The 9,965-nt window shown below is 51.6% G+C and overlaps 1 protein-coding gene across 1 annotated transcript in view; it reads left to right on the plus strand.

The window, feature by feature from the left end:
* Positions 1 to 7,310, plus strand: part of SLC2A1 (solute carrier family 2 member 1) — a 28,727-nt gene extending 21,417 nt beyond the window's left edge. Inside the window, exons 3-10 of the mRNA XM_077150002.1 lie at positions 1,448 to 1,608; positions 1,785 to 2,025; positions 2,642 to 2,804; positions 2,899 to 3,086; positions 3,378 to 3,482; positions 3,867 to 3,968; positions 5,166 to 5,369; positions 6,244 to 7,310. Coding sequence (XP_077006117.1) covers positions 1,448 to 1,608; positions 1,785 to 2,025; positions 2,642 to 2,804; positions 2,899 to 3,086; positions 3,378 to 3,482; positions 3,867 to 3,968; positions 5,166 to 5,369; positions 6,244 to 6,444 — 1,365 coding nt within the window. The 3' untranslated portion in view covers positions 6,445 to 7,310. The remainder of the gene's footprint in view (positions 1 to 1,447; positions 1,609 to 1,784; positions 2,026 to 2,641; positions 2,805 to 2,898; positions 3,087 to 3,377; positions 3,483 to 3,866; positions 3,969 to 5,165; positions 5,370 to 6,243) is intronic.
* Positions 7,311 to 9,965: the final 2,655 nt, after the last annotated feature.

The following is a 9,965-nucleotide window of genomic DNA, read 5'->3' on the forward strand; positions in this document are numbered from 1 at the left end:
TTCCCATTTCAGGCCTCTGCCAGGTGTCTCCAAAAGTGGGACAGACCATGGCAGCAAAGCAGGGATAAGAATGTTAAGAGGCCAAGAGCCCATTGCAACCAGAGGGAAAGCACTATGGGACTAGGCCCAACATACTCAATGGGCATTCCTGGGGCTATGGGGCTATTCCTCAGTTTCTTCTCTGGCAAATGTAGCTGCCCACAGCCTCTTCCCCTCTAGGGTAGGGCCACGAATAGTGGCAGTGGGGGTCAAAGAGGCTGCGTGCTGCTGTGTGTGCACGGGTCTGCGGCATGCACACAGTGGGGGGTGTTGGGATGGGTCACCTTTGGTGGAATGGACTTGAGTTGAGCTGTAAGTGATGAGGGGAAGTAGGGCATGCAGGTTTGTATCTGGCTAAAGCCAGGAACGTTCAGCTCTTATAAGCACAAGTGTGCGTGTGATAGCATGTGTGCATGGGAAGCTGTGTTTCTGTGTACACAGCCTGCACCTGGCTACACAGGTGTCTGGGTGGGTCTGGCCAGTCCCGTGCCTCTGGGTGTGTGTCTGAACTACCTGAGAATTTGACAGGTAAACTCAGGCAAAACCAGTGCTGCCCGCCTGCCACATACCTGGGATGTGGCCAGGCTGTCCCCTGCGTGGAGGGGGTTGGGGGGTGGGGGTGCGGGCAGGCCTGTGCTGGGCAGGTGTCTCCAGTTCCTGGAACTGCTTCCTTGTCCACAGCCCTCCCCCTTACCTCCTAGCCAGGCACCTGGGGAAAGGGGAGGAGGCCATAGACTCTTCAGGTAGAACTCCAGGCCAGCCATAATGTTGCTGAGCCTGGTGGCCAGAAAGTAGCAGTGTGTCTTACAAACATTTGGATGGTGATGTTTGCAAGTTTCTTTGCATTCAGCAAGGGCCCTGAGAGCAAAGTCAGTGAGCTTGCTACTCCCCTCTTTCCAGGACCTCCTGAATGGCAGAACCTGTCTGTCCAGCTGTATTTCCTCCCCAGGAGTGCAGTGGGGTAGGGAGAGGGCCCAGGTGGCAAAAGCTGGGGCCCAGGGCACCACTAGGGAGAAGAGGAAAAGGGCAAGTGGGGAAGAAACACAGTACCTCTCTCTGCTCTTATGCCTGAATTTCCTCCATTGGTCATTGGCCATTATCCCCAGCAAGTCATATTGAGCATGTGAAATCATAAGGCCCTGGAAGCCACACCTGAAGAGAAGTGCAAGAGCTAGCATGGCTCTCCAGGATGAAGCCCAACCCCTTGCTGCTTTCCTGGGGAAACTGAGGCCCACAAAAGGCTGGGAGTGGCTTGGCTCAAGATCATACAGTGACTTGGTGGCAGAGCCAGGCCCTGGACCCTCTCCAACATGCCAGGATAAAATGGCCCTCTCTGAAGAAAAAGAAACAAAGGGCTAAGGAAGACTTGGTCCTGGCTTGCCCACCCAGACTGCTTCTCCCCCTGTAGGTGATCGAGGAATTCTACAACCAGACATGGTTTCAGCGCTACGGCGAGAGCATCTCGCATGCCACACTCACCACGCTCTGGTCCCTCTCGGTGGCCATCTTCTCTGTCGGGGGCATGATTGGCTCCTTCTCTGTGGGCCTCTTTGTTAATCGCTTTGGCCGGTGAGCAGAAGGGGCCCTGACCCTGCCAGTGGGGAGCCTACCCAGGGAGTCCCAGTTGGGAGCGGGTATGGGGTGCGGGAGACAGGGTGTTCCAGGGTCTTATCCATGACTGAGAGGAACCAGCCCCTTTCCCAGGGACCTGCCTGACCCGTGACTCCCGCCCCCACTCACCCCAGGCGGAATTCGATGCTGATGATCAATGTCCTGGCCTTCCTGTCTGCTGTGCTCATGGGTTTCTCGAAGCTGGGCCAGTCCTTTGAGATGCTTATCCTGGGCCGCTTCATCATTGGCGTGTATTGCGGCCTGACCACTGGCTTCGTGCCCATGTACGTGGGGGAGGTGTCCCCCACGGCTCTCCGCGGGGCCCTGGGCACCCTGCACCAGCTGGGCATCGTGGTTGGCATCCTCATCGCCCAGGTGAGTGCCTGCCCCGCGCTGCCCCACCCCACAGCCCCAGTGGCTCTCAGGTCTGCTTCCTGCATGGCAAAGCTTCCCTGATGAGACTTCCTGCCTGGGCTTCTGCAGCACTGCAGAGAAAGTCAGCCTTGGGGTGCACATTCAAAGCACAGTCCCAGAGTACATGCCCCCCACTTCCCAATCCTCAGGGACCTCCCTGGTGGAGGAACAAGTTTAGATTCTTGGATCGTTGTCATCCCGGCTCATTCTGCCTCTGTCCTTTATTCTCACCCTGGGATCCAACCCAGTGAATCCCACTGTTCCTACCACATGATGGACTTTCATGTCTCCAGGCCTATCTGCCTGTACCCTCTTCCCAGAAATCCTTCTATGGCAGAGGGACAGTACCCGTGCTCTGTCATGGACACATTTGTAGCTGTCTCATCACTTAGCCTCTCAGTAATGCTGTGAGATCGGTCCCGTTTTCCCACGTTACAAATGAGTAGATAAAAGGTCAGAGAGGTTAAGCCTCATTTGGTGGCAATGTTGACTTGAGCCTGGGTCCACCTGACTCGGAACTGGAACTAGAATGCCACTGGGCACTCAAAGCTGCTTCCTCCATCCCTGCTTCCCCCAGGTGTTCGGTCTGGACTCCATCATGGGCAACGACGAGCTGTGGCCCCTGCTATTGAGCATCATCTTCCTTCCAGCCCTGCTGCAGTGCATCCTGCTGCCCTTGTGCCCCGAGAGCCCCCGCTTCCTGCTTATCAACCGCAATGAGGAGAACCGGGCCAAGAGTGGTACGGGCAGCACCCTGGGACCACATCCCCATCCCCTGAGCCCCTGCTGTCTTCCCAGTCTGAGCCACTCCCACCTTCCCTCCGGCCCCTCCAGTGTTGAAGAAGCTGCGCGGGACGGCAGACGTGACCCGTGACCTGCAGGAGATGAAGGAGGAAAGCAGGCAGATGATGCGGGAGAAGAAGGTCACCATCCTGGAGCTGTTCCGCTCACCCGCCTACCGTCAGCCCATCCTCATTGCCGTGGTGCTGCAGCTGTCCCAGCAGCTGTCGGGCATTAACGCTGTGAGTGACCCCCACCCCTACTCTTTCCCCTGGGCCTTGCCAGACCCTTTGGACAAGTGTGTGGAATGAACAAACTCAAAACTTAAAACAAAAAATGAGCTCCTTCCAAAGAAGAAATGTCCCTTTAGGACAAAAACCCCTAAGGCAGTGGGGTCACTGGTGCAGTGTCCACCTGCCTGAGATGTATTTGACCCCTACTCCTTTTACTCCATCTGTGTTCCATGCACTGGAGCAGAGGCAGGGAGATGGCCATAGTGCCCAGCAAACCCCAACAGCTTCTCTGTCTGGTAGGTCTTCTATTACTCCACAAGCATCTTTGAGAAGGCGGGGGTGCAACAGCCTGTGTATGCCACCATCGGCTCTGGCATCGTCAACACAGCCTTCACCGTTGTGTCGGTGAGTTCTTGCTTGTCATCGGTCAGCAGTTAGGGCCTAGGGACACAATTGCAGAGAGGCTCTCCTTCCCATGAGCCAAGCATCAGGCAGTGTGCTCTGTGAGTGCTATTTCCTCTCAGCCTCAAAACAACTTGGGAAATCCATTACTCTTGTTGCCTAACTGAAGACCCTGATGTTCAGAGACGTGATATGGCTTGCCTGAGCTCACAGCCAGGATACCCAGCTGTCTGGCTGTCTAGGGCCAGCTCTCTTCCCCTCTCTCTCTGTCTGGTCTCTGCAGTGCCATGTGGTCTTCCCATCTGTAGCAGCAAGCCTGTGGGTGGCTGGGAAGGTTTAGCAGGGCACCAGGCAGGGACCTCATACTGACACCCTCTCTGCCCACAGCTGTTTGTGGTGGAGCGAGCCGGTCGGCGGACCCTGCACCTCATAGGTCTGGCTGGCATGGCAGGCTGCGCTGTGCTCATGACCATCGCACTGGCACTGCTGGTGAGTCACACACTCTGGAGGGCAAGGCTGTAGGGAGGTGTCACATGGACCCAACTGCCTGTCCTGGTCCCAGCCCCAGTCTCACCAATAGCATCCAAAGGCCAGGTAGAAGCTGTTCTAATTGCCCTCCCAGCCTCTGGCTCCAACTCCTTGCCAAGGTTGGGCCTGATGTTTTGGCTCCTCAGGTTGTCTCCTTCCATCCCATTCACATTCCGTCTTGAATTTGCTTCTCCCTGCTTTGTGGTTTCTCACCACAGCACCTGTAGCCCCAGACCCCAAGTGCACTTCTCCCCAGGGAATTGCTTTGCCCAATATTAAACCTCTCAGAGTCTTTGTTTGTAGCTTCAATTATTCTTCAAAACAACCCTAGAAAGCATGACCATCCTCATCTTAGAGGTGCAGAAACAATATGTCTTAACTCACTCAGTTCTCACAACTTGGATGAATACGTCAGTTATCATTCCAGTTTCACGAGTGAGAAAACCTGCTAACCCAGTGACGTTAGTAACATGACAGATAAGGGATGAAGCCAGGAATCAACTTCAGACCTGCTGACCCCAAGCCTGTGACCAACCCGTGATGCCCTGTATGACGCACTTCACTTTACGTAGACACTAATTTGTCCAACTTCTGGGCAAAGGGAGCACCTTTATGCTCATTTTGTAGCTGAACCAAGGTTTATAAAGTCCAGTGATTGCCGAGAGGTCTGGCATGCAGCAAGTGAGTGCAGATCAGGGATTTGAACCAAAGTCCCTAACCTTTCTGACTGGCCTTGAGAGTGATTATAAACAGAGCCACATGCTTAGTGCCTACCCGGGCAGGCTCTGAGTGGACAGCTTATGAGTCTTTGAGCATAGATCCACTCCTACCCCAGGAATGTTCTACATCCTCCTACCTCAGGCAGTCTGCTCTGCCAGAGCCAGGGGACCACAGAGGCCACTCTCAGCTACTCCCACGTACACAACACATTACCATTACAGCAGCGTGGACTATTGAGCTCACAAGCATCCTGCAGAACTTAAATCATTCTGCTGCCCAAACGAGGAGGCTGAGTTACCTAGGTCACATGGTAAACCCAAGATTGGACCAGGCCTCCTGAGTTCTTAGTCCTACCCTGGACTGCCTCTGCAACTTTTTTCCTCTGCCATCCATTAGAACCCAATCTAAATTCCCTTCTCTCTCCCTCATCTTTAACAGGAGCAGCTACCCTGGATGTCCTATCTGAGTATCGTGGCCATCTTTGGCTTTGTGGCCTTCTTCGAAGTGGGGCCTGGCCCTATACCATGGTTCATTGTGGCTGAGCTCTTCAGCCAGGGTCCTCGTCCAGCTGCCATTGCTGTTGCTGGCTTCTCCAACTGGACCTCAAATTTCATTGTGGGCATGTGTTTCCAGTATGTGGAGGTAAGAACCCTGTTGTCTCTGCACTTGCCATTTCTTACCTGCATGCATGCCCATAATGCTGTGCAAGGTTTTCAGCCAGCCATTCTCACTTGTAGTCATACTGAGGAAGAAGTTGAGACTCAGAAGCCCAAAGTCTGAGCCAAGAACCCTAACTTTGACTCCAGGGTTCTTTCCTTATTAGCTTTGAATCCTTTACTACTCTGCTCTGGAGTGGCATGCTCTGCTCCTGGATTGTGAAAATGCCCCTGGAACCTCTATATGTGTCAGGTACAGGCACAGTTTCATTTGTCATAGCATCTCTGGATTGTAGATGGGTGTTCTAGTTAGTAAACTGCTGGAATGCAATATACCAGAAATGGCACAGCTTTTTAAAAGGGGAATTTATTAAGTTGCAAGTTAACAGTTCTAAGGTCATAAAAATGTCCAAACTAAGGCACCAAGAGGTTACCTTAACTCAAGAAAGGCCAATGAAGTTCGGGGTTTCTCTCTCAGCTGGGAGGGCACATGGGGACATCTGCTAGCTTTCTCTCCCAGCCTCATGTTTCATGAAGTTCCTCTGGGGGTGTTTTCCTTCTTCATCTCCAAAGGTCTCTGGCTGTGTGGACTCTCTTAGTTCTGATTGTTCTAAAGCTTTTTCCAAAATGGTTCCCTCTTAAAAGGCTCCAGTAAGCAACCCCACCTTGAATGAGTGGAGACATATCTCCGTGGAAACCATAAGGCTCCCACCCCACAATATTGAATGAGGATCAGAGAACTTAGCTTTTCTGGGATACACAACAGGTTCAAACCAGCATACTGGGTGTTCCTCTTTTTGGATCAAAGGCCCAGTGGTAAAGTGACTTAGTGAACTAAAAGTGTCTTGTGTGTCTTTCAGCAACTGTGTGGTCCCTATGTCTTCATCATCTTCACTGTGCTCCTGATTCTATTCTTCATCTTCACCTACTTCAAAGTTCCTGAGACTAAAGGCCGGACCTTCGATGAGATTGCTTCTGGCTTCCGGCAGGGGGGAGCCAGCCAAAGTGACAAGACACCGGAGGAGCTCTTTCACCCCCTGGGGGCTGACTCCCAAGTGTGAAACGCTCCATACCACCAGCCCGGCATGCAGGGATCTCTCGAGCACAGACAGCTGGATGAGACTTCTAAGCTGACAGATCTCAGCCAAGCCGGGCCTGGGGCTCTTTTCTTCAGCCAGCAATGATGTCCAGAAAAATATTCAGGAGTTTAACAGCTCCAGAATTTTAACAAAAACAAGACTGTTGCTCACATCTATTCAGACAAACAAGTTTTATAGTTTTTTTTAATTACTGATTTTATTATTATTTTTTTATCAGCCAGAATCTCCTTTACCTATTCCCAGACTTTACCCTGAATGGCTCAGTGCCTGAGAGTGGAGACCAGGCCTTTCCCAGACATTTGCCTTCTTTGCCAAGCTAATCAGTAGGGCCGGACCTATGACCAAGGAAGGACACACTAATAACTACAAACTACGAGGCTTCTACCCCAGGATATGGCTGTAAGGCCACTCCCTTCTGCTGGCCTGGATCTCCATACTCCAGGGGTCAGGCTCTATTAGGATTTGCCCATTCCCATCTCTTCCTACCAACCACTCAAATTAATCTTTCCTTGCCTGAAACCAGTCAGGAGCACTGGAGTGCAGGGAGGAGAGGGGAAGGGCCAGACTGGGCTGCTGGGTCCTAGTCTCCTTTGCACTGAGGGCCAGACGATCACCATGAGAGGAGGCTGAGGACTCACTGCTCCAGAAGACATGGAAACTCCTGCCCTGCTGTGTATAGATACAAGATATTTATATATATTTTTTGGTTGTCAATATTAAATACATACACTAAGTTATAGTATACCTAGACAAACCAACTTGTAAATATACCACCTTATTCCTTCTGTCACTTACCTAAATAGATATAAATGGCTGGTTTTTAGAAACTTGGTTTTGAAATGTTTGTGGGCTGAAACGTCTATGGGTTGAGTGCATGGGGATTTGGATGGGAGTGGAGAGAGGTAAGCCGGATTGCAGCCACTGCAGTGGCTCTAAATATTTTGATTCAGGGTCTATCTTCCGACCACCTGATCAGTCGATGACCTCTATTGCTCAAAAATCTGCATGATCACTTTCCCAGAGAAATCTAAATTCCTTATCTTAGCATTAAGACATTCCCATTTCATTCATATGATATGGCCATGTGCCAAGCTTGCAGCTCAGGTTTTATGTTAATTCATATGTGAAATAGGTACTATATCCTGAAGTCTCACAGCAAAAAAAAGTCTCAGCAAAAAAACCAAAAGCTCCTGTTTCTAACAGTTTCACTACACAGTCCCTACCCCATCTCATACCTCCCCTCATCAAAAGCAAAATGAAACTTGTTCATCCTACAGGCCCAGTGGGCTATCATGCTGCCTTCTCCCATGTCATTTATTTTGTACATGCTGCTCTCTGATTCCATTTTACATGCTACTGCCTCCTCCATGAGGGCTTATGATTCCCCCCTCCTCAACCTGAATTTCCTTTCTTGTGGCACCGTATCTTTCCACCCCTTTTCACAATTTGAAGTTTCTCCCACTAGTTGAATTTCATGGAAAGAAGCTGAATTGGTTGCTCTGAGTTCTCAACACTTCAAAGCAGCATCTGGCACACAACAGGTCCTCAGAAAATAGTTGATAAAATAAAGGACCAAGAATAGCTGCCCCTGGAGGCTCAGCTAGCAAAGCCTAAGCAGACCTTTCCTGTCTTGAGGCCTTCATCACATCTAGGCATGGAGAGGAGTTGTAGGAAGGGAAAATAGGTGCTTGGTAAACGGAAGTTCCTTGTGTGTATTATCATTAGGTACAAAACCAATACAGATTGTCAAACATCCCCATTTCACAGATGAGAACACTGAAGTTCAGAAAAGGGATGTTCCTTGCCTCCGGATCCTTGGGGCTATCCTATAAAGGGCTGGGGCCGGGTGAGAGGCTAAGTGGATCTTCTGGTGAGCAGTTCTGTTGAAAGCACCGTGCGGGGATGGGGGGGGTGGGGTAGGGCCCAGAGGAACTGCAAAGAGAAGGGGTCAGGAGAACAGACTGCCAGGGTCTCTTAATTCTATGGCACTACTCTAGCGGCTGATACCACTAGATCCGAGAGGAAACATGCTGGGGGCCGAGGAAGGGGATGGCGGGAGGCAGGCTGGAGGAGCGCGCAATGGCCAGATCTCGGGGCCCCAGCCTTTCCTTCCGAGCGGGAGCGTGAGGATGGTACAGTAGCGAGTGCACAAAGCTCGTCCTGCTGCCCACAAGGCGAGGTCCCTCAGACCCTGCACACACACCACATCCCCCCAGCGCCCCTGGCCCATATTCTTTCTCGGCCAAGAATGCCAGGCCTGGGTCTAATAAAACCAGAGAAGCTATTCCCCGTTCGCCTCCCCACACCAGGACTGCACGTAGGTTCCCAAGCAGTGGCCACAGGCCAACCTAGACCCGCCCCCAACTGTGGTCCAGAATGCACCGGGAGGCCCAGCATCTAGCCTCTGAAGCCTTTTTCTCTAGGGACCTCGATTCCCCACGGATATAGAAGATTTAGGGCCCGGACTCGATCGCTTGCTGTCAGAGGCGAAGTCCATCCTCCATACCCTAACCTAGGAGAGAGTAGGGGTGAAGTGTCCCAGCCGGGCTCACTATGGCGCAGGGACACGGTTACCCACAATTTGGCTCCCTGAAAGAGGCGGAGATGTATGATCCACCAATCAGAACCTGCATTGTTAGACCCGGCGAGGGGCATGGCTCTGAACCTCCACCAATCACAGCTGGATACCTACCGGGAGGCTCCCGGGAGCGGGCTCCTAAAGGCTTTGCGAACCTCTGCCTTCCCGGAAGTGTCTCTTACTCAAGGCGGGAGGGACGGTGAATTGTTTAGCGCAGGTCATCATGGGCCGTGTAGCTCACCTGGGATATCTATCGCGCGTAAGGTGACGCCCGCGGTCGCTGGCTAACCTAGTCCCGGGGATGATTAGGTAATGTGGCTGCTCCCCAGGTCTCCCTGTCTTCCCACCGGTGTTTAGAAGTTCACTGACAAACTTGAGAGATCCTTTATCTGAGGTCCTAGGCTCAAAGTCTTTTCTCCCCGGGAGTCCAGTTGGTCAGGTTCCCCTTCCACCACACGCCCTGTATTGTCTCCATCGTGGCCTTCTCCACACTGTGCTAGAATTGTCTATCTTCCCACCAGACTTGGGGAGGCGCTAAATCATTCTTTTGTCCCCAGTTCCCACCACAAATTCTGGTCAGGATTGTTGACTGAATTAATTAGAATTTCAAAGAAATTCTGCAATCTCAGTTCTTCTGGTGCCGTTTTTGGCAGAAAGCCAGCAATTCGTAATGTGTATTCAATATTAGAGGGAAAAAATACTCATTCTTTTCTGTCAAAGCTACTTTTTTATTGCCTTCTTTCTCGTTCTAGTGATTTTTGTTTTTTAAATCTCTTATGAATGTTACCCCTTGTGTCCATTGGAATTGCTAACCCTAGTGCAGGTCACTCATCACCCCTCCCAGGGTCACTGCAACAGCCTCCTCACTGCCTCTTGTCTCTTTCTTCTTATTCTCCACACTGCA

Source organism: Tamandua tetradactyla, chromosome 2 (genome assembly GCF_023851605.1).
Source record: "Tamandua tetradactyla isolate mTamTet1 chromosome 2, mTamTet1.pri, whole genome shotgun sequence".
Classification (NCBI taxonomy): Eukaryota; Metazoa; Chordata; class Mammalia; order Pilosa; family Myrmecophagidae; genus Tamandua; species Tamandua tetradactyla.